This window comes from Gymnoscopelus braueri (genome assembly GCF_963280865.1).
Source record: "Gymnoscopelus braueri genome assembly, chromosome: 6".
NCBI classification, from domain to species: Eukaryota; Metazoa; Chordata; class Actinopteri; order Myctophiformes; family Myctophidae; genus Gymnoscopelus; species Gymnoscopelus braueri.
The window spans coordinates 18,764,997-18,790,112 of record NC_137607.1 but is presented as its reverse complement, the minus strand read 5'-3'; the positions used below and the strand labels follow the sequence as shown (position 1 = coordinate 18,790,112).

General features: G+C 40.5%; 1 protein-coding gene across 2 annotated transcripts in view; it reads right to left on the bottom strand.

Moving 5' to 3' along the window:
• Positions 1-1,041: 1,041 nt before the first annotated feature.
• The window catches only part of eps15l1a (epidermal growth factor receptor pathway substrate 15-like 1a), a 59,111-nt gene continuing 35,036 nt past the window's right edge, over positions 1,042-25,116 (bottom strand). Inside the window, exons 17-25 of one of the 2 annotated variants that reach the window (XM_080431283.1) lie at positions 23,080-23,185; positions 22,565-22,615; positions 21,022-21,164; positions 19,997-20,066; positions 17,402-17,556; positions 14,633-14,726; positions 7,960-8,124; positions 3,510-3,526; positions 1,042-2,763 (exon numbers count right to left, since the gene is read on the bottom strand). In XM_080431283.1, coding sequence (XP_080287409.1) covers positions 2,617-2,763; positions 3,510-3,526; positions 7,960-8,124; positions 14,633-14,726; positions 17,402-17,556; positions 19,997-20,066; positions 21,022-21,164; positions 22,565-22,615; positions 23,080-23,185 — 948 coding nt within the window. In that variant the 3' untranslated portion in view covers positions 1,042-2,616. The remainder of the gene's footprint in view (positions 2,764-3,509; positions 3,527-7,959; positions 8,125-14,632; positions 14,727-17,401; positions 17,557-19,996; positions 20,067-21,021; positions 21,165-22,564; positions 22,616-23,079; positions 23,186-25,116) is intronic. The other variant, XM_080431282.1, reaches the window with a different exon arrangement.

The following is a 25,116-nucleotide window of genomic DNA, read 5'->3' as shown; positions in this document are numbered from 1 at the left end:
AGGTGCCCAGTGATAAAAAAAAAGCAACAAATAAAAAATGTAAAAGGTATAACTTTAGATAATGTAAGTAATGTTTAAGTAACATGTAAGTAAGCTTCAGTCAGTAAACACTGACTGAAGCTTGTGAGTGGTCATGGAGACGTATACATAGATTAAACACTGTCATATATAAAACAGAACGTGACCCTTGAAGCTACAACAGAGGGGCTTTAAATAAAATACTGATTCGTCTCAAAGTTAGTCTCCGGCGTTGCGTTCCGAATTCATTATATGACACAAAAAGTTCACAGGATAAGTTCACTACGGAGCAGAAACCCTGGGTAGCAGTTCAAGTAAAGGAACAATTCACATAAATATAAAACAAAGTGAGTGGTTGAACCTATGTTGTAACAAACAAAGTCTGACATACCGTGCCACCAAAAAACAAAAGGAACGGCGTACGTACATTTCCAGTTATAGAGTAATAACAGTGACAGTGTGTAGTAGAGTAACCTGAATTCAGCAGGTCACATCATTTCAAATCTTCCTTTAAGCCCACTGCAGCTTTGTGCTTGCTGGTCTGTGGAGAACTGAAGTGTCTAGTTTCAACTACAAATTATACAACAACAGAGGACTGATTCTTAAAAAAAAAGAAAGTCAAAAATAATAAAATAACACTTGTCACAAGACTTGAAATAAGCCTCTTGTAAAAAATCATTGAAATGAAAAAGGTAGAATGTGAAAACATGAACTCCCTCATCTTGCCTTTCAGGTGTTTTATACCTTATAGTTGGTATTGTGTGGTGTGTCACAGCATTATGATCAACGTACAGCTGTCAAGAGAAGAGGCATAGTTAGCTCCTTTTACCTACAGTATGTACAAAGGACCGAGTGAGAGAGAGAAAGTACCGTAGCTCACCACACACACACACACCTCCTCTACGCAGTACGATCTCAAACTCACCGACAAAGAAAATATATCTGTACAATTTGTTGATATCAGTTCAAATGATACACCGACTTAATTTGTTATTTTCATTTGCCAGATACTTGTCACATTATTGTGAGTTCTCCAGCTCCCCCAAACCAAATGACTGTTAGCATTCTTTGCATTTACAGTACACCATGACCTGGAAGCTAATAACGCATTATTAGACTCAATCAGGAATGCTAACCAGCCTGTTTTTTTTTTTTGGGGGGGGGGGCTTTCCCCCTCACAATGTGACATGTGACCAAGACAAAACAAATGACAATGTCAAGGTATAATGTCAGTACAAACGTTTCACATTCACCCTAGACCAGGATGAGCCACTTTGGGAGAGGAGTTGACAATATCTGAAAGCAGAACTGACATTTAAAAAATAAACACTCTCAAATATTACTGTAATTCTGTGTTAAAAGAAAGAGAATTGATCTCAATCTTTAGAAGCGGCAAACGGAAGTTGGCTCCCAATCATGGCTCTACACTCATAAAACATAATAAAATCACACTAAAACATATAAGCATAACTCAACAACACTGAATATCCACAGATGTGAGACATACCATCACAAACTCAATGGTAGATCCATATCTCTCCAATTCAATACTGTGGGGGTGGGGAAGTCCCTTCTTAAAAGTATAACTTGCAGCGTGATCCGTTTCGTCATCAGGCCCACGTTTCATTGAGGGGAAAAGATTTCTATTATTGGCACCTTGCAAGCAGGTATGCTGACACTCGTACACACACACACACACACACACACACGCACACGCACACAGGTACAGTTAGGTGTCATTATAGAAATGTTTCCGCCCACAGCGTAACTAAAGCTTGAAAAGAAAACACCACACTGAGCATCAAAAATGTCAGAGTACTGCTTAAACATGAGTCAGCTCGTCCGGCCAGTCCAGTCCAGTGAGTAGATGCATACTCTGACATAAGACAGAACCATCATTTTAGTCACATATATACCCTTCTCCAGCCACTCTAGTGCATGTACGCAGTGCATCAATTCAGGCATGTCAAACCCCCAGCAGCTCTCTCTCTCTCTCTCTCTCTCTAGACTCACCTTCCTCTCCTTTATCCTTACATTCTATCCATTCATGTCAACAAGAGAGTTGAGTATCATCGTCGTGATTGTTTGTTTCAAACCTCAAGCTCTGGAATCAGTTCCAGTCCCATAGTTGGGAGACAGTTCTATTTTTTTCCTACACAAGGACCATGCCCAACCCACCTCAGTTTACTTTTCTTTCTTTCTTTTTTTACATTGTTCATTAAGTGATTCAGTGTGGGGAATGTATGTAGAGGAGGCGTGCGTGTGTGTGTGTGTGTGTGTGTGTGTGTGTGTGTGTGTGTGTGTGTGTGTGTGTGTGTGTGTGTGTGTGTGTGTGTGTGTGTGTGTGTGTGTGTGTGTGTGTGTGAGGCCGTGTACACAGAGTATCAGTCTATGCATCTGAATAATGAGAATTAGTATAGAACGTAGTCTATGAATGTATTTTGGTGTGGCTGTGTGTGTGTGTGTGTGCATGGGTGTGTGGATCTGACCATTAGGGATGTCAGTCTATATTTTGTGTGTGTGTAGGTCTGAAGGTTAGTGTGTCTATGTTGCTGTGCTGTGTGTCTATACGGTATGTATATGACAGAGAGGCTCAGGTCACGCGTTGGACATCTCGGCCTTGCTGAGCGCGATGGCCAGCTCCAGGTCCTCCTGCTCCTGCTGCCGGAGTCTCTTCAGCCGCTCCCGCTCAGCTCGCTCGCTCTCCCGCTTCGCCCACTCCAACTGCTGAGCTTCATTACCAAACTACACACACACAGAGAGAGAGAGAGAGAGAGAGAGAGAGAGAGAGAGAGAGAGAGAGAGAGGAGTGGAAGAGTTATCATTCATTCATAGACGATAGATGTATGTATTCATATTACTGGTTATAGATTGTACATAATACTTATGCCTACATCTATTAATAGTTTATACCTTGCATGCACACTTTAAGTAGACCAAGGAAGACACTCCACACAACATTTTTTTAATTGGCCTTGTACCTTATATTATCAAAAATGGTTAGAGTTGAATAAATCAACACCTTTAGACCAATTATTTGTTTACCAACATTGAGACTGAACACACAGGTGATTGTTTCATGTAATCAATTCCCAACATAGGGTGCGTTCGGAAATACAGCAATGAGCGCACAGGCCAATACAAACTAATAGGCGAGTGCGCTCCGGTGCGCAATTTCCGAACGCACCCAAGGTGGTTATCACTCAATACTGGTTCTTATCGCTTGCAACCAGTGTGACGTCGTCTGTTAAGGGGTCTATAGTTGATTACCTACTGTAGCAAAGTGGCGTGCAGAGTAACAGTTCATGAGTACTTGGTTAATGGTGTGAAACAGTAATGACTAAAACAGTAATGCACGACAAACACAATCAACATTGTGCATGTTGAAAGGTGATTTGTGTTGAGACTTGTGAGAAGTGGACTAGTGCAAAAATAATCACACCAGAGAACAATTGTTTTTTTCCCATTTAACTTTGTTCAAAAAGTCTTACCTTGACTTTGTCAGGTCCTGTTAGAGAAGTGGATTACAAAACAACAGCATTATAAACAAGAAATCCCATCATATCGCTGTAATAATCATAGCAAGATTAAGAGGTTGTCCTATTATAGCATACAGCTGCTTGCTCAATTTAGTCTTATCTTCCTTCACCAGGCATAAAACATTTCTCCATTTTCTGTGCTGTTGTTAGCCTTATTCATGAAAACAAATACAATAGATACTACTTGACAAATGCAAGCAATAAAGTCAGCAGTAGTTATTTGTTTGATACTGTGTGCTAACAAATAAACGTAAAGTAACTTTGTAACAATGTTTTTGATGTGTTATAAAAATAGAGTTTATTCATATTACACATTGAGTGCCAAGAACGCATATATGCGTTCTTTGCGTTCTTTAGAATCCATCACTTGAGTGCCAAGAACGCATATATGCGTTCTTTGCGTTCTTTAGAATCCATCACTTGAGTGCCAAGAACGCATATATGCGTTTTTTGAAGAAAAAACCCAAAGACCAAGGAGATATGATTTTTTGAAGATTTAGACTCCCATCCACTTCCTTGTTAACTTAAAACTTACAAATTCTGTATCTCGGCTCCTGAGTACTTTTTTTTTCTCAATGAAAAATCTCTGGCATAAAACAGCAAAAAAATCAGAAAAAAATCTGGTATTCAATATAAAGAGTCACTTTTGTGGTCAAATAAATAGAAACACTTCACCCACAGTGTGAGTGCCATAGGGAAGGAAAACTGATCTAAATGTCACTTAATCCCTTTAAAAGGAGTAGTTCACCCAAAAAAATGACTTATTTTCTATCAATTACACACCCAATGAAGCCTTGAATTCATGATTTTGTTTTTGTTTTTGTCGTATTCCTGAGCCAATAATTTGATTACCGTCTCCTACCGGCTAATGTATTCGGTAGGAGACACAAAGCAGAATCTTTGTGTCTCCTACCGGAAATACACACGGTCATCAAATCATTGGCTTAGGAATGCGACAAAAACAAAAAAAATCTCCATCAATTCAAGACTTCATGGGGTGTGTAATTGATAGAAAATAGGATTTTTTTTTGGTGAACTATTCCTATAAGTACAAAGTAAGAATGAGCCCTATTAGAGAAGAATAGGTAACACTTGTCTGTCTGCCACAACAAGCAAACATGGCATGCAGAGAAAATGAGAAGATGAGAATTTCTATTGACTGTGAGTGATGACACCATACAAGATTAATAGGCTTCATGTTTTCTATTCACATCTGTATATTGTCTGGGTCTATTATTAAATTAGCTCTACTCTACAACAGGATAAGTTTAACTACTTAGACCCTATATATACTTTGCTTACCGGTGTCCCCCAGGGCTTTATACTTGGTCTCCTGCCTTTTGCCTCTATACCAAATCTCTTCGCCGAAAATAGCAGACCTACAAGCTCACGACACATTGCAACATGACATGTTGTGAGCTTGTAGACCTGCTATATTGTCAGTGAATGTTTGCCTATTTTTGCATAATGTTCGCCTATTATGACAGACGCAGAATAGCGATGCTATAGTTCATGTGGTTGACCACTTAAGGCCTATATACTTTGTTGTAAGACCAATTGCAAAAATGGCGGATCTACAAGCTTACAATTTCCTACAATGACATGCCCAAATAGGGACACCAGGCAGGGTGAAAGTGGTTATGCAAGTAAAAATAATAATTATATTGACCCAGATCTGCAAGACAAGCAGCATATCAACTCTTGATGATGATACTACTTCATCAATAGTCTTTAACTTCTCATACAACAAATCACTGGGCAACTCAAACAAACATCTTCAACGGGAGCATTTGTTTGCATGGCTGAATAATGAATTAATTACGGCTGTGCAGACAAGTTTAAATAAGCCCTTGGCTGAGAGGAAGAAGCAGATTCATTAGTTTAATGCAAACTAATGTGATGCTTGGAGGACACATGAAAACAGTTAAACCATCGACATAGATAATACACCAAAACACATAAATGCACATACAGTACAAACACACACATGCACCCACGCACACGCGCACACGCACACACACACACACACACACACACACACACACACACACACACGAGACAATCTACAGCCAGTGGTTCCAAAACGGCGTGCGTTAAGTCTAACTGTGCCTTAAGATTTTGTGACAACTACACATTATGATTGCAACATATACAACTATTAAAAAATAGTTATGAATTAATGTTTACTTTGTGTTGTAAGCTATTTTTTGTTATGAATACAGGTGCACTTTTACTTGTCCATTGGTATGCCTTCTTGGCCACAAAAAGTTTGAAAACCACTGCAGACTCAGAACTGAGAGCTGAGTAGTGATACTGCTGTGTCATCATAATGTCATCCACTATGCCAGGGGTGACAGTCAGACACTAGTGCCTTTTTCTCAGTGAATAAACTTAAATGGCTTATTTTCTTTCTGACCACCTAATGAAAATGAGAAATAAACGAAACAGTGTTTTGTATAATTTATCTTTTAAAGTATTGAACTTATGGCTATTTGTTTTTTTATTACCTTTTGTTACTATTTTACTTGATCTTATTCTCATGTTGTTGTTATGCACACTGTTAAGATGAGTATTCAGTATTGAGAACCGTTAGATTAGTTCCTCACTTTAAGGGTCCCAAGAGGGTTTGTTCAGAATGATTGACTATTCTCTCTTCATGCCAGGGGAAACCCTGACAGTGATTACATTTTCTCACACTCTCACTCACACACACACACACACACACACACACACACACACACACACACACACACACACACACACACACACACACACACACACACACACTCATCTAAAAACCACAAAAAGGGCTAACACCCTTTCCTGCCCCAGAGAAAGACCACTTCTGCTGTGCAGCCTGCATTACATTTCTCTGCACACTCTCACCACCTACTGAAAAAACACTTCAAAAGCTTTGCTTAACGGACATGCAATGAAGCACAGTGTACGGAAACATGGTGAAATAACAGGCCAAATCTCTGTCCGACCTAGACAATGCCTGTGCCAGGCATGTATACTATTGCTATTGCAAAGTGACAGAATCATGCAAAAGATAATAGTTAGAACAAGAAGACTGAAGCATAAAGTAGACAGACAGGTTTACAGGCTGTTGTGTGCTATTCTGCCCCCTCACAGCTCCCTAGGCTGTTCTGTACATAACTGCCTTCATATTAGATCATATCCATCAGGCACAGAGCTGCTTGATAATCATTTGTTTGCTGTGTAAAGAGAACTCCTGAATAGTGTTCTGAGTGAAAACAACCATAAGTACATGTGAAGCATTAAGTAAATGACTACACTGTCATATTGTCAGATCATCCAGCCTGGTGTGGACACAGAAGGCCTTATCTTCCACCCGGCACAAGATGACGCAAACGGACAGCGCAGTTATCATTGGTATCTAGTAATATTGGTGTGGACAACAGCCCCCCCTCCCCCGTCCAGGTCACTGATTTAGTGGTTCTCAAACTTTTTCATGTCAAGGACAAGGATATTTTGTTCCAGGGGCCCCCAGAAGCAAAGATTTGAGTTGAACAAAAATATTCAAAGATTTGCACTAATGTTTCAAGATTTTTCAAAAATAGCCAAAGTATAAAATATAGTTAACTCTATAAACGCCATTGACTCGAAAACGCGTCAATTACTACTTAATCCACCCACGCCATCGACGCGTTTGACGCGTTGGATGCGCGTTCATTGTTTAATCTCTGATTGCGCTATGCTGCTTAATAATGTTATTTTCGAGTTCCACTTACTTCACCCACATCTGCATCCGGTTTCATGACCTGGGTTCCGTTTCCGGTTTTTGATTTTTCCCCCCGGTCATTTTCGTCCAGAATAGGTTAACAAACGTTTTTTCACACGGTATATCAAACGAACGGACAGGTTCTCTTCTATAATCTATGGTCTGGGTGACGATCAGTCATCGCCGTCGTGTATCACATCGTAATTTTGTCCGATCGGACAATCTGGGACAACGTCACATCCGTTTTGATGCATTTCACTGTCTAATCTCTCAAGAAGGATGTCAGGGAGCCAACGACCTGATCAAGCTGTCATGTGCTGCTCTCTAGTGGCGGATTTGTGCTGCGTCTTTAAAATTCACTCTGATCAATTATTTTCATGAAAAATGTCAAAATATAAAAATAAAAAAAACACGAAAATTGCTGGCGCTGGGGGGGGTACTTTATGAAAATACTCTGGCAGTCAAAGAGTTAAAGTGGTTGAAATGATTGTGACGCTGTATTAAAACATTTTGCTGGGGACCCCCTGGTACCCCCCGCAAGGACCCCTGGGGTCCCCGGACCCCACTTTGAAAACCAATGGTCTAAATGGGGCCCAGAGAGTTAAGCAGTATCAACCATCTCAACCTACAGAGCTGAAGTCAACAATGAGCTCTTACTTGATGCTGTGGACGGGGCAAACGGGTCCTTGCCGCTAAATGGATCTCCCAGGTTCTTTTTGTTCTGAAACGGGTCGACGACGTCACCTCCTCCGAACGGCTGGAAGGGGTCGCAGGGTTTGGATGGGTCGTTGGCACTGGACATGCTCACCGGCGTGCTCTTACCTAAACATAATGGAAGACAGTTACTAACAGCCATCACACACAGACACAGACAGAGGAGGGGAGACCACAGCTCAGAGAAACAAGTTCTGGTGGGCTTTTAAAAGGATCCAGTGACATTTTTCCAGTTTTAACCATTTTCTGGGGGCATTTTTATCCTTATCCATACTAAAAAGCTATGTTTGTCGTTACCTTTTTCTACACATATTACAAGGGCTAATTTTCATTAAAAATGTCAAAGCATCCCTTTAATGCAGAAGCGGGTGTTTCTATGCGTTTCTGGGAAAGCACATTCTACTTCCATAGAGAAGGACAAAGTTGGATATGAGTTCATATTTCCACTGATGGCCGAGAGATTTTGAAAGTCGTTATTAGTATGAGAATAGTTTCTCACATCCTGTGTGATGCGTCGATAGCCCTGCAGTACCTCAGGTTCCATATCTGATGTTCCAGGTTCTAAATAAAAGAACACTCTCTCTAAAGCTCTGTTTCTCATATCTTTGCCCATGCTGTGGGAATGACTGCAATGAAAGCCTTTGCAAAACCACACAGGTTTCAGATCCACACGTGGCAGGCTACCTACACTCATGAACTCTGACAAAACATCCTGCCGGGTACAGCAATCACACGCCTATATGAGATAATGAGATAATGGCATGGCTTGTGTGTCAGTGTGTGTGTGTGTGTGTGTGTGTGTGTATGTACAGTATGTGTCTGTATGTGTCTGTGTATGTGTATGTGTATGTGTGTGTGTGTGTGTGTGTGTGTGTGTGTGTGTGTGTGTGTGTGTGTGTGTGTGTATGTGTATGTGTATGTGCATGTGCATGTGCATGTGCATGTGCATGTGCATGTGTATGTGTGTGTGTGTGTGTGTGTGTGTGTGTGTGTGTGTGTGTGTGTGTGTGTGTGTATCAATATATACCACATATACAGTACATACATTCTCACAGAATACAAAGTATACCATATGTCATACACAGCAGCACCCAAAACCAATAAGTGAAAAAGGACACCCAAAATAACCCAGTGTGTGCTTTCAGTCTTCTTGGCAGCCACTTTGAATGAACCTATAGCGGGTTACGGTTTCTCCCCACATTACCCTTTCAGTCAGTGTGGTTCACCATCTCACCAGGCACAGACCAATCTCTACGTACAAAGGCTTTTGATATTATATCAGTGGTTTTCAACCTTTTTATCATCAAGGTCCATTATTTATTGGGTATTTGAGCCACGGAACCACCATTTGATTTGAGATTGAGCCTCTTCGACCGAAAACTTTGAATATTTTGTTATCGTTGGATTTGGTACCATAGGAGAGATAACAGGCAAAACGTTGATCAAAATAACAATTCTTTAATTAAAGACGGGGTGCCGTGATTTTCAGTGATCCCCCCCCCCCTAAAACATAATCATCAGTTATTATGGTTATACTAGGAGGAAGATATTTTTCAAAAAAGTGTACAGAAATTGTTAAAATTATGTTTTTATGTGGACACGCCTCCAGTTCATTAAGTATACCTGGTTCTCACCTTAGCACCTAGTCCACCACCTTAGCACCACCCACCTGTCCTAGTCCCTCCTCCTCCTCATGCCCACACCTGTTGTGTTATGATAATGAGGGGGAGGGTATGTTTTTACTATGTCACTAAAGCGCTGTTTCTCTATTGGCACGTTTGACCCTCAAGGTTTCCGCCTCCAGGTAGAAACTCAAAATAGTCAGAGAAGACATAAAACACCATAAAAACACCACCAGGGGGCTTAATGAAGTTCTATCAACCTCATAGACACATGAAAAACAGAAAAGGTGCAAAACCATGGCACCACCTATTTAAGTAATGCAGATGTTTAAAAATAATTGAACTCTTGAGAGCGCAGAATGAAACCAAATGGACCCTTACGGGTCCATTTGGTTTCATTTTACGCTCTTGGTTACCAACTCTCCATCATTTAGCTGGGGACCACCTGGATGAGAACCACTGTATTATATGGGTAAAATGCATATCGTATTAATGTTAAAAAAATTATAAACTTTCATTTGTTTAGCACCTTCCACAATGTAAGATGTAGCTCACAGAGCTTTACAGAGCCGGGAAATACAAGGCAATATGACATTCAACTGTTACGTATAAGAGAACGGCCACATAACAGAAAGTAACATACAGGTTGAACACTGTAACAGAATATCTGATCAGGCTCATCGGACAAAAAAATAAAATAAAAATCATCATCATCTACAGTATCCGTCTTAAAAGTCCTGCAATGCTCTGCCATCATCGTGGGAACATTGACAGCACAAAAGGAGGTGTTAACCACACAGCGAGTTGAATCTGTGAAACCCATCTTGTGTCTGTACCAGGCTATATATGCATTTCACACAATGCTGAGCAAAGCTGATTACCATGCCTGGTAATCAGTCGCAATGTCGGTAAATCTGCCCACACACACATACACACACACACACACACACACACACACACCAAAAAATAATAAACGAGAACATTACCCCACCCTGTTTAAAAATAACCCAACGCATTCATATTTGTTACCAAGTGCCTCTGTGCACGGTCCACACGGTCTGTTTTTAGTGGCGTTGTCAATAAGACGTAATAAGCTTAGGTTTCAGTCTATACCTTTTTTTTTTTATGAATTCAGTATGTTTTGCATGGAAACAAATCTGTGAACGACTGAATTTTTTTTCCAAACTTAAATAAAATAATGATCAATACATTGTTGTCACATCATGTCCAGTGTAATAAGTAGTTATGATTGTTGATCGCATCAATCCATGTTTTATTAGGCAATCACTGAGAGAAACACAAACATCGTGAGAGAATTAAGTGTGTGTCAGTTATTTGAGAGCATAGGAGAGGGGACCTAAGTGTGTGTGTGTGTGTGTGTGTGTGTGTGTGTGTGTGTGTGTGTGTGTGAGAGAGAGAGAGAGAGAGTAAGAGTAAAGGGGCAAAAAAAGCAAGATGTGGGTATGAATGGTGACCTATAGGGTGCTTCACTTACACAACCATTTCCCCACCACAAGACTTATGGCCATGACCTTTACCCACACACACACACACACACACACACACACACACACACACACACACACACACACACACACACACACACACACACACACACACACACACACACACACACACACACACACACACACACACACACACACACACACACACACACACACACACACAGAGAGGAAGTTTGTCAGGGTGTGGTTGAGAACAACACTGCTGGCAGAACTCAGAGCATATGATCGGGGACAGGCATGGTTGCGCAGCAGTGCATGCACTCGATCACACACCAACAGACACAAGCGCACACACGTGAATCATGGAATACATTGTGTGTGTGTGTAACACAACAATGGTGTCAGAGTTCAGGTAGTCAGTAGGAATAGTTGTTATGTTTTCACCAGGCCAAAGGCTGCATGTACTGTAGAGATATTACCCTGACTGATCACTGCTGGGTCTGTTGGGAATAATAAACCCAAATCAAGGCTATAGCCTCCTTGCAAACAAAGTTAGCACGTGTGGGTTTGTGCAAAAGCAATGGCTGTGGTTCCAGTATAGTGGTATTTATTTAACAAGATTGGGTTATTGCCATTGCTTCTACAACTGCAATTTTGCGAGTGGAAATTGTTCTTTTTGTACTACTGGGGTGCGACACCACTTTCTAAAATTAGACTTCTTTGTTTTGTTTAACAGATTACCACTACTTAGAATAACTTTTATGTCTGTTAATTTTATAAAGGCATGGGTATTTAACTCTACAAATCAAGTCATAAAAAAAAAACATATGGCTCCAGTTATACCACTTAAATAGGGTTGGATATGATATTTGTATGGCTAAATATTTCCTGAATATTTCCATAATTTTCCTTAATCACTGAAAATACAACTATAATGAAATGCACTGTAGTTATAGTGTGGCTCATTGTGCACCAGCTTCTCTCTGTGATTTGTGTCAGTTGGTACATTTGTAAGTCACACCTCACACGTTGGCAAGTAAATGGTGCTCAATCTACTCTGTGCCCACAATGACACTCTTTCCTGTTTACAGATCAGACTGCTCTGAATGGAGTGGAAAATAAAGTGTAGAAAAATATCTATAACACCGGGTGAGAGAGCTGTTCTGTTCACACACACACACACACACACACACACACACACACACACACACACACACACACACACACACACACACACACACACACACACACACACACACACACACACACACACACACACACACACACACACACACACACACACACACCTATCTGAGCCTTATTGTGAGGTACAGTTGAGCTGCTGTGTGCCTGATCTGCCTATTCAACAGTGGTGGAAAAAGTACTCACGTGTTTTACTTGGGTAAAAGTATCAATACTGCAATGCAGAAATACTCTGTTACAAGTACAAGTCCGGTATTCAGAATTTACTTGAGTAATTTACTGAGATGTAGTGGAGTAGAAGTAATTCAAAGTATTCAAAATTGGAAATACTCCACTAAAGTAAAAAAAATACCTCAAAATTGTACTTAAGCACAGTCCTTGAGTAAATGTACTTCGCTACTTTACACCACTGCTATACAATGGATGTAATACATAAATTGTAAAAAAGCCTGTAATGTGCAGAATTTAGTGTGTAATTCTCAAACTCTACCGATGCCTAAGTTCTGCACTAGTATCCACTACTGCAACAAACAGCCTCCTTCCGTATATGACTCTACACAGCAAAGTCCTGAGTGTTAGTTTAACTCTGAGAGTGTACAACTGTAACCAAATGGACCAATACATGTGTACGCTGTCAGTGAAATGAACCAATATTGAGCAAGTGCATATCCTATCTCTTGCCCAGATGTCATCACAAACTGACTGACTGACTGACTGACTGACTGACTGACTGACTGATTGATTGATTGTAATATTGATCACAGGTCTTGTGCTTATAGAACATTTTGTAAATGGCATTGAATGTGGTTCAGCCAATCACAATAAAGGATAAAAGAACACCGGGGATTGTACTGTGTATCTGCAAACGACACTCTCAAATCACAAGGTACCTAACAAAAGCATAAATTTCAGTGGGATTCCTTGCACATTTTCTTGTACTACAACACATGATATAGGACAAATATGATATCGTTGCTGTCCGGCAGAAACCAGCTAACTCCATTTTGCCGTTTTTGCATTTTTTTTTCCATAAATCAGTGCTATTGAACAAAACCTCCTAACTCCACATTTTTTTTTTTTTTAGTCATTTCCTGAAAAATGAACATTTTGGAGTTAGCTGGTTCCTGCCGGACAGCAGAGATATAATAGTAGCAAGGGGAGATGCAAGCATAAATTCCCTGTAGAAATAAAGGTAATCTTCACTAGCTCACAACAAAATAGGATAAAAAAAACATAATAAATAATAAAAAATAATAAAAAATATATACAAAAGAAGAAATCTATCAAAGTAAATAATATTGTAAATAATATATTGTGGAACAACAAAATGTGCATCAGAAGCAAATGTGGAGACAGGGTTACTATGGCCAGGGAGGTACAGTAGGTCATGTGTTGGAATAGGACAGTGTGGTGGTTTAACATACTTACTCTGTCCTGCCCTGTTTCTGCCCAAAGCAATCGCTACAGAGTGGAAAAACCATTAAGACCATGGTTGCATGAACATTTTACAGTGTCAAGTATCACTTGACAAAAAATGATGTATTATTAAGGAACCATGTTTTTTTCTCCCTCCCCTTTGGCTTACCTGCTGGACAGCATCTTGCCTACATTATACAGTACTTCGTCATATGACGCGTCGTGCAGCACTGCTATAGATCCAGATACTAACCAGGCCCCCATATTATCCACCTTTCCCATATTTCGCATTATTATTGCTTAAGTGGTCTTTACCTGTACTGTTGCCAACTTACATTTTCTTTATCCCCTTTTTATTTGTATTACATCCAGTATTATTATCTTGTTGCTATACTGTATTGGTTTTGTTACCACAGTCTTGTGGAACATGCCACACCACCATTTAACAGAAAAAATTAAGTTGAAATTCCATTTCTTCAATCTACCTCCCAAACTTCACTATGGCTATTATAGCAGAGCCCATTGTTCACTGTGTATATCTGGGATGACAATAGAGAACACTAGAGAATGGACTTCCTGGGATCATGACGTACACCGCTTAGTGCTTACCAACATAATGCGTTCTGTCTGAAAACATTATCTAAATCATCTTGAATATGGGAGATGGGGAATTCCAAGGGAAAATGAAGAGCGATGGTTGAATAGCTCCCTGGGTACCACTAAGCAATTGGTATTGTTTTTCATGAAGCACAGTTAAACAGCAGTGCATTATGGTCTCATGCATGCAGCACAGTTGGAATGCTTATTTGGCCAAGCTGATTGTTTGGCTGGAAACCGCTTGTTATGTAACGGTCTGTTACTCTCTCCCTCGACATGTCCTTCTTTAACCTCTAAGAGTCTCTGACTCACCGCTAGGAGGTTTGGGTCTGGGAGGCACGCTCTTCTTCGGCGGCAGAGCTGGCGTGTCGTTCTTTCTGCTGAAAGGGTCGTCCACAAACCCCGGCTGCAGAAGAAGAAGACAGACATGCAGTCAGGGGTGGGGGGAGGTAGAAGTACTCTACTCACTCACATACAGTATACTTCATTAGAGAGGTTGTTATTTCAGTGCTGCTGCTGGTTCAGGTCAGGTCAGGTGGACTGCTTTTGATGTGAATAACACTGACTTGTTGAACGGGCACACTAGAAATCATCAGTGGTGGAAAAAGTACTCACGTTTTTTTTTACTTAAGTAAAAGTATCAATACTGCAATGTAGAAATACTCTGTTACAAGCAAAAGTCCGGAATTAAAAATGTACTTGAGTAAAAGTGCAAAAGTATTGGCATCTAAATATACTTAAGTACTAAAAGTAAAAGTACTCATTTTGCACAATGTCCCATTTCACAAGTTTTCAGATGTCTAGAAAATAAAATGAAAAAATGAAAATAAAAATATTTTTTTTAATTGTACTGAAGTGCACATATTCTCTTCTCTGGAAGATCTTCAGTCATTCACAAAACTAGACTAATCATAACAAGCTAATCTACAACTACTAAAACAAAAAGATGCTAGATGCTATGTAGACCTACAGTATGTAGGTAATCTCCTAGGGCTACATCATATATAAATCATCATATGTAAATTATTTGTGAATTCTGTTTTGGGACACTAAAGCCCGTTACGGTATATGTACCCTAATAAATTGTTTGCTTTTTGCATGTATTTATTTTTGGCATAATATTGCACAGATTTTCCATGCTGTTGTTTGTAATAGTTAGGTCTACTATAAAATGAATGACCTTTGGTTCATAACCTCAAGCAATGTCTTGACTTCACAGAATTATAGGGTCAAATTCATTGTCCGTGGTACAGCTCAAGGTTTAAAGGGGCTGTGGTCTTGCTCTGGTTTTAATATAATGTATTTTGACTGTCTGACATCATTGTAATATCATATACTCTCTACAAACATTTAGGGACAGCTCCCAAACATTAAGAGAAATGCTTTTTGCGCTATCCATGTCAATCTTTTTATTTATTTTTTATTTTTTTGCTTAAGTATTTCTTCCCCCCAATCAGGCACATGAATGAGCTGGCCAACATAAAGAAAAATAAGCGTTTAGAAATACTAATACTCCTCCACACCCCCCAAGCCCAATCGGCCTGCCCCCGACTGCCTGTCTGTGGCCAGAGGCAGCTGTGTGATGAACACACACAGCTGACACAGGTCACTTTACCACATCTGCATCCTTACAAAGTGTTGACATTAAGATGTTGATAACCTAGGAGAAAGAAACTCGCACACAGCAACTTCAAGCACCTTAACCCATTAAAACCGGGAAAGCATCTGTGTCATTTAGCTATAAGTAGGATTTCTGTTCTGGGGGTCCCTGGCACAAAAGCTATAAAAGCTATAAAAGCCCTCAGTTGCTACACAGAAGAGGAGAGACACACAGAGAGAGTCAAATGAAGAGAGTGTGTGATGGCTGCTTTGACTGGGACCTCGCTCCCCCTCTGCTGAATCATGCAAATATTAGTGTTGTTCGGGAAGTACTTTTGTTGTTTTATCTCCCACTTCCCCTGCCCCTCCGGTTAAGGTAAACAAGAGACTTTGTGCTGAAAAGCAACCTTGTGCTTTATTTTTGCAACCAAGCAAACCTCCCGTGAGCCAGGCACCCCACACCTTGTAACCCTTTTTCTCCCAATGTAGTCGTTAGGCCAATTTCCAGTTCATGTTGGAGGGTGCAGACGAGCATGCGTCTCCTTCGATACACGTGAAGCCGCTTCTTTTCACCTGACTTGAGCAGTTTCACCGGGAGGCATAGCTCATGTGGAGGAACACACTATTACCTCTTCTTAGTTCTGCACCCCGCTAAACAGTCGCCCCAACCAACTTGTGGGAGTCGCTAGTGCAGTAACAACAGAGATCGCCCCCTCCCCGCCCGGCTTCCCCCGAGAACACACCCAAATGTGATCGTTGAAGCACCAGGCCAAGCCGGATGCACCATGGAGGATTCAAATCTCTGCGCTACCCAGATGTCCCTCCATTTCTATTTGAATCCATTAAGACCGGGAACGTGTCATTTCAAGATTTCTTTGGCTATTTTTTGGGAAAAATCGTTACAAATGTGTGCAAATCTTTGAATATGTTTTAAAGCGAACATTTTTAACTCCGATATGTGCTTCTGGGGGTCCCTGGAACAACATATTTTGAGATGGGGGTCCGCGGCATTTTGGGCGTCCTTGACATGGAACAGTTGGAGCACCACTGATATAGCAACACACTGTTAGGATTTAGATTTATTTTTTATATATGTATTTGGCCGCGGACCCCCATCTCAAAATGTTTTGTTCCAGGGACCCCCAGAAGCAAAGATTCGAGTTACAAATGTAAGCTTTAAAAAATGTATATATTCAAAGATTTGCAAAAAAAATCAAGATTTTTCAAAAATAGCTTGTAGATCTGCTATTTTTTAATAGCCAAAGAAATCTAAAATGACACAGATGCGTTCCCGGAGTGAATGGGTGAAGGATATACTGTAAGAGACTAGATCCTCATTTACCGTATATCGTTCCAAGCATAACTGACATGGATTTATAATGAGCAAAACTAAATAAGCGATTACAGCTGTGTCATCCTGGTCAGTTTATTTCACGGTGGTCAGACTGTTTTAAATCAGGCTTTTTGGATGGATCCTCGTACCTTCTGATAGTCTGGAAGCCAGCTGGCCCTGCCGCCTTCGAAAGGGTCTCTGGGCTGCTTGGACATGTGGCTGAAGTCTGCAAACCCCCCGGTGCTGTTACTGCTGCCGCTGCTGAAGGAACTGCTGCCAAACGGGTCTAAAGTACCAAAGAGATCTGGAAAATAAGTATATAAACATTTATACGTACATATACATTAATCAGTGTTAGGAGATGAATAAAGACCACAACCCGGAAAGTTCTACTTTTCAGGATTCAAATTCCAAAAGTAGCAAAAGTAGCAGATCTAGCGTTTTAAGCTTGTGGATCTGATACTTTGGTGTGACGCTTTAGTATGATCAAGTAGGGCGTTAAGTTAGGAAAAAACACAAAAAGTTAAAATATGGAGATGGGAGGTTTCTGCCCTACAGCAACTATATATATATATATATATATATATATATATATATATATATTAGGCATGTAACGATTCACTCAACTACGATTCGAATCACGATACTAGGTTCACGATATGATTTTTCACGATTTTTAAAACACAAAATACCTTTCCAGACAAATTACCAAAAATTCTTTGTTTTTTATTATTTCTCTTACACAAATCCAGTATTTTCCCAATACTGTGTTTTCTCTTATCCTCTTTTCAATACAGTAGCAAATGACTGAAAACTCTTCGACTTAAATTGTCACCAGTTTGAATCGATTTTAATCGATTTACGATAAATCGTATTATATATATATATATATATATGTGTGTGTGTGTGTGTGTGTGTGTGTGTGTGTGTGTGTGTGTGTGTGTGTGTGTGTGTGTGTGTGTTGGGGGGGGGGGGTGACCTTTAAGAGAAAATAATGACACTAAAGTAAACGGATATGACACCTTTCCTCTCTGGCCATGGGTTTAATAGGCAAACCAACATGGGAACCTAACCCAGTGGAAACAGTGAGTGGTGGTAGTGAGAGGCTAGTGTTCCTGCAATCACAGTGCGGCATTCCAGCGCCGCATGGCCCCTACAAAACCTGTGTGTATGTGTTTGTATGGACTAGATTAATATCCTGGGGAAAATGAAAGGGCTTTTCTTGCACTGGAGTGGAGCACAGGCGACTGATTGAGACTTTGTTGGTTAGGGTTTTTTTTTTACGAGCAGCTCGGCTGCTATAGACTGATGCCAGGCATCTGGGTTTCCTCTATGTTCATTCTGCAGCGGTGGGCTACACCAATTTGAGAATATATAAATCCATAGGCAGTGGTGGAAAAAGTACTTTTTACTTAAGTAAACGTATGCTGCTTTTGATGTGAATGACACTGACTTGCTGAAATCTACTACTCGAAATCATCAGTGGTGGAAAAAGTACTACATTTTTTTACTTAAGTAAAAGTATCAATACTGCAATGTAGAAATACTCTGTTACAAGTAAAAGTCCGGAATTCAAAATGTACTTGAGTAACAATACAAAAGTATTGGCATCAAAAAAAGTACCAAAAGTAAAAGTACTCATTATGCAGAATGTCCCATTTCAAGTTTTCAAATGTATAAACATCTTTTAGAAAATAGCCGATCTACAAGCTCACAATGCGTTGCATCGCGACGCATTGTGAGCTTGTAGATCGGCTATTTTCAAATGGCCGAACTGTATATAGGGCTGAAGTGGTAAGTAACTAGTAACTAAAGATTTCAAATAACTGTAGTGGAGTAAAAGTACAACATTTCCCTCTGAGATGTAGTGGAGTACAAGTAAAAGCATCGAAAATTGGAAATACTCAAGTAAAGTACAAATACCTCAAAATTGTACTTAAGTACAGTACTTGAGTAAATGTACTTAGTTACTTTCCACCACTCCCCATTGGTGCAAAAAATACATGCATGCGCATACACGCACGCACCCACCCACCCACACACACAGACAAATACACACACACAAATGAATGTGCGTGCACACGCACACGCACACACAGTGTGCTTGTGCTTTGTGGCACATTAGAGCAGAAAATGGAAACTGTGACCTATTAGGCAACACATTAGAGGAGATAAAAACAGAAGGCTCACACAGAAAATCACACTTCTATAAAAAGGACACCAACTCATCGCAGGCCTAACACCCCAAAAAACAAGGCGAGAGGAGGAAGAAAACGAGAGACAGACAGACATGTTGTATACCAGGGGTCTTCAATAGGGGGGTCCGGGACCCCTAGGGGGTCCTCAGAGAAACTGCAGGGGGGCCGCCACATCTTTATTTTTGTATTTGTTTTTAACTTTTAACTACTTGAACCCTCGCGTCCCTATTCTGGGGGAACATTAGCAGAAAATAGCTGATCTTTTGAGCCCACAACGCGTCTGCGGCGCATTGTGAGATGGTAGATCAGCTATTTTTGGCGAAGAGGTCTGGTGTACAGGGAAAAATTAGTACAGAGCCAAACAGGTCAAGTTTACAAAGTATTGAGGATTAAATGTCTGAAAACGCATTTAACATGCGTCCAATATGTAGTGGGGGGTCCCTGCTTCATCTCTCTCTCAGCTAATGGGTCCTTGTCCTGTAAAAACGTTTGAAGATCCCTGTTGTATACTGTATGTAGAAAAGGGATAAACAGAAAACTTTATACCTCCTGGCCCTTTGGGTTTTGGACTGGTTGAAGAGAATGGGTCACTGCCTGGAAAGTGACCGGGCGGAGGCTGTGGGAAGCATCGACAGATCTATCAGTAAGAGCTTATTGCAAACAATCACACATAATATTCAACGTTTTTGATATTATTACTAAAAAGCAATCTGAAGTTAAAGGAACTTACTGGTGGTCTGGCATGCTTAACTTTCTGACAACAACTCACGTTATGCTTGACATTATATACTGTGGTTTGTTTGGTCCTCGTAGAAATACATTTCATTTCAGTACGTATGAAAATTAAACTGCAGCGATTTGAAACTTGGTTGAAATAGATAATCCAACATTACCGTTAATTGCATCATTGTTTGTCAAAAATACACTATTGTTGTGTTAGAAAGCAGATTGATTTGAAGTCCAGCTAAAACAGCGCCTGGATAAGATTGATTTACAAATGAAATTCAAATGTCTGTGACTTATTAACTGCACCGTTTTGTTAAGCTAACATTGACTCAATTACTCAGGTACGTTTGTTAACATTTTAATGACAAAATGCTAACAAATATACGCTATCTCTGAAGATTAAACAATTAACAGAAAAATTGTCTATGCTTATGTGCGAGGGTGTGATTAGATAATGAAATTTTTAGACCAGTATGGACCTTTAACAACAATATATTATATTGAGGCTTGTGTCCATAATATACTGTACATGCTCTATAAACAGAAGCACTTCACTTTCGCTTCACTTTCACACCTGGAAGCTACTAGTGTGAAACCACAACAATGCTCAGTGTTGCATGGTTCAGGGGTGACTGAACATGCAAGGAGTTCAGTGCCTTGCTCAGTAGCCCATCAATGGTACTTTGTATCAATTGTTTCTCATTTATTGTCTCATTCAGTTTTCGTTCTTAGACTCTTTTGGGAATCAAACCTGCAACTTTCTGGTCACAAACGCACTTCTCTAACTTCTAGAAAACCCCAGTCAAATTATTCAAAATTCTTGTCTGAGATCCACATGAACAGACCTGTGGTCTAGTGGGTAACGTAGCACTTTTACTGAAGGGGTCTGCCGTGGAGAATGGATCTGGCTTTGTGGTTTTCTTGAAGAAATCTTCAGATGAGGCCTTGAAGGGATCCGTTTCTTTAAATGGATCTCCCCCGAAAGGATCTGGAGGGAAAGACAGGAGACGTCAGCTGGTGTTTAGATATTACTTGCTACCAAGTCCCGATGCACTGCTACTTTGCTCATTTTATAATGGAACTGTTTATGGCAAGGTTTTCTCAGTCTCAGTGACCCCAACACAGATAGTAGCATTTATGTAATTTGCAAGGTCTGGTACAGAATCTTCCAGCTTAAGTGTTATTTATCATGAACCCACAACAGTCCTGAGTGGCTCAAAAAAAATCTCCAGGTTGCAAACATTGACAAACATGCAAACCTCTGCAAGTTATGTGGTGACTAACAAGAAACAGGTCAGTTGCAGTCATAGTAACATTAGGCATTTCATTAATATTGTTCTATGGCCAGCTGGGTCAGGTAATTATAGGCAGAGTAAAGTCTATGAACCCAGACATAGGTGAGAGGTCAGGGAGCAAATATCAGTCACTTTGACCTCACATGTTCAATAATATTGTTGCCGTTGAATATCTACTCTGGTCTTCCTGGAATGCAAGACGGGTGAGGTGAGTTTGTGCTATTGGGACCTCCAAAAGGTAACAGAAAAAGGAGTGTTTCATGTTTCAGAAACACTTGAAACTACCTAATTTGAGCTGAACAACCCCATTAAACAACAAGCGACATCTATTATCCTGTTAATAGTATGTATTATGCTGTCAGCACTTCACCGTGAACACAATTTGTATCTGTGTAATGATTGATTACAATCATGTTTCCCACGCTGATTAGAGAAGTGAAACGCCTCAATATCACTGAAGAGGGAAGTGTGATAAATACAAAAATACATATATAACACATATCATCAATGCCGGGCGGAAACGTTTGTTTTGATAGATTAGTCACCCTTTAAGTCAATCTGTGGGTTTTTATTCATATTTAACAAATGAACAGTATTAACAAGAGCTGGTGACAATATAATAACCACATTGCATCCATTGGAACAGGTTAATCTTTCAATAACTTGACGGTTTTGGACATACAAAGGTTCTGCCCAACAGTGACGATATGATGTGTATGTATCTCTACCCTGATGAAGATTCTGAGGAGGAGGAGGCTGAGAAAATCATCTATCCAGCCTGACCCCATCCCTTAAAAAAGTGTGGTTCACTGGCTTCCTTTAACCCTTTAAGACCGGGAATGCATCTGTGTAATTTTTTTGATTTCTTTGGATATTAAAAAATAGCAGATATACAAGCTCATAGCGTGGCACCGAGTGCCGCGCTATGAGCTTGTAGATCTGTTATTTACATTTACATATTTGCTTCTGGGGATTCTAGAAATGTCTTCTAAATCCTAACAGTTTTTTTTTTTTTTACTTATGTTGCTATATCAGTGGTTCTCAAACTTTTTTAATGTCAAGGACATTTTTTTTCCCCCCCCAAATTAAATACCTGTGGAGGCCGGCGGCTGCTTTGCAAAGGGATCATTTTGGAAAGGGTCTCCTACAGGAATCAAGGAGGGCAGCAGGAAGAAAAGGAGGAAGAAGGGAAGAGGAGGGGATATAAGGAGACAGTCAGAGACTAGTGCAAGTTGAGGATATAACAATAAAAGCTTAGAGAAAGTCCAGACGGGAGGTGGACAGAAAATACAATTAGAAAGCATCTGAAAGTGAACAAACAAGAGAGCACTCAGTAAACACAACATCAGCCAAGCTGGAGAGGAGAGGAGAGGAGAGGAGAGGAGAGGAGAGGAGAGGAGAGGAGAGGAGAGGAGAGGAGAGGAGGAGAAGAGGAGAGGAGAGGAGAGGAGAGGAGAGGAGAGGAGAGGAGAGGAGAGGAGAGGAGAGGAGAGGATGACTGAGATGTGGAAAAGGGTTTGGCGTTTGTGAGGAAAAGAATAGGAGACGGGAGAGGGGAGAGAGACAGGGGGGGGGGGTTGCATAGGAGAGGAAGAGATGGATCAGAACCTTTGAAGGGATCTGTTTTGAAGGGGTCCTCGGAGTGGAATGGGTCAGTATGCATCTCCTGAGGCTGGCTATTGAACACAGATGGCTTCACTTTGAAGGGATCCTCCTGGAGAGAGAGAGAGAGACAGAGGGAGAGAGAGAAAGAGAGAGAGAATGACAAAATAAATATAAATTTACTTCGACTCAGGGCAAAAAGTCAAAGTTACTTCCACATGGTATCCTTGTTATATTTTAGACAAGATAAGATGTGTGGACTCAAACACACCTGTGCACACACACACACACACACACACACACACACACACACGCACACCCACGGATGTACTTTATGTCTAAGTACATCAGGCCTGCATAATCAAATAGACTCCATTTATCTAAACAACCATCCACTCAGGCACAAGTGGGTTCAGACTTAAAGAGACACTTCCACAAGAATGTCTACAAGAAATACGTGCCATTATTAAGCCAAAACATCACCAACGTTGCCAGGTGCACGTGCGCGTGCACGCATGCACACACCTGCCCTCTTCTCCCTTACCAAACAGGCAGGGGATTTTCCCTCTATTGCTATATCTTTCCTGTAAGTGCTCTGCTCTACTCCAGTACTGTCAGCTGGAAAGCTTTGGAAAGGAAGCTCATGTCTGCCTAGTCACATTCCGTGTGTGTGTGTGTGTGTGTGTGTGTGTGTGTGTGTGTGTGTGTGTGTGTGTGTGTGTGTGTGTGTGTGTGTGTGTGTGTGTGTGTGTGTGTGTGTGTGTGTGTGTGTGTGTGTGTGTGTGTGTGTGTGTGTGTGTGTGTGTGTGTGCGTGCGTGCGTGCATGTGTGTGTGTGTTGTGTAATTCCTCCACATGCCAACCTGAATCTGAAATAGGCTAAATCCTAAAGCTCAAATTTGTTATGGTTCATATAAACCTCAACTGTTTCAATCCGGCCCACGTTTGCTCTGGACGCGTGAACGCAATAACACATACATACATACGCACACACGTACAGTACATACACCAGGGCTGTCAAAATCGGCCAAAATATAAAGTTTGAATATTCCTTTTAACTATTTTATTGCCAAAAACAGGAATTCCGTCCGATGCTACTATGGCTCTCATGGCCACGGACGGAAATGACGAAATTATAAAAAATAAATAATAATAATAATAATATATATATATTTTTTTTGTCTTTTTTTTGTTTGTTTATCTCAAAGGAACTAGGAGATAACGCTATCCAAAAAAATGCTGCTCCATTCACTTCAATGTTAAAAAGTAAACGGAGGAAAAATGCACATTTTTCGTGGCACTGGGACGACACAGTCTGAAATAAGTGTGGCAATGAAAGAGCATATATCAGAACATATTGAATTTCCAATATAAATACATATTTTTTCTTTTCTTTTAATATCAATTGTATGCGGTAAAACTTTATTGAAAGACCACAGCCGTCTCTTTCTTTCTCTCTCTCTCTCTCCTTCTCTAAGAAACATGGAGATCAATGATTCACAGTTAATGATTCTTTAGTCTCATTTTAACAAGCTTAGGTAATGTAATGGTGTAGAACTGTAGATACAAGCTATAACTGCCTTCCAAATTGTATGCAACCCGTGCTGGCGGAGACCTTGGAGCGCACTTTTCTAGTTGTGGTTTGGATGCATTTGCACCCAGATAAAATCCATGTCTCCTTAGCCATGTGTGCCATGTTTCACCAAGCCATCCACAGCAACCGAGTTTCATCCATTTTTTTTCCATGTCTGATTATCTATACATATTCATTTATCCGTTTTTTGTCTGATCATGTATAAATATTAATCCATTCATTTGTGTGTGTGTGTGTGTGTGTGTGTGTGTGTGTGTGTGTGTGTGTGTGTGTGTGTGTGTGTGTGTGTGTGTGTGTGTGTGTGTGTGTGTGTGTGTGCACGTGTATATGCCTTCCTTGCTTGGAGCTCCTGTAAGTGGGGTTCCAGGTGTTGCAGGTCATTCCTATGCAAAACCCGCCACAAAGGGGACATTATCACCTCAACTGGGATTTAGATTGCATGTGCACACA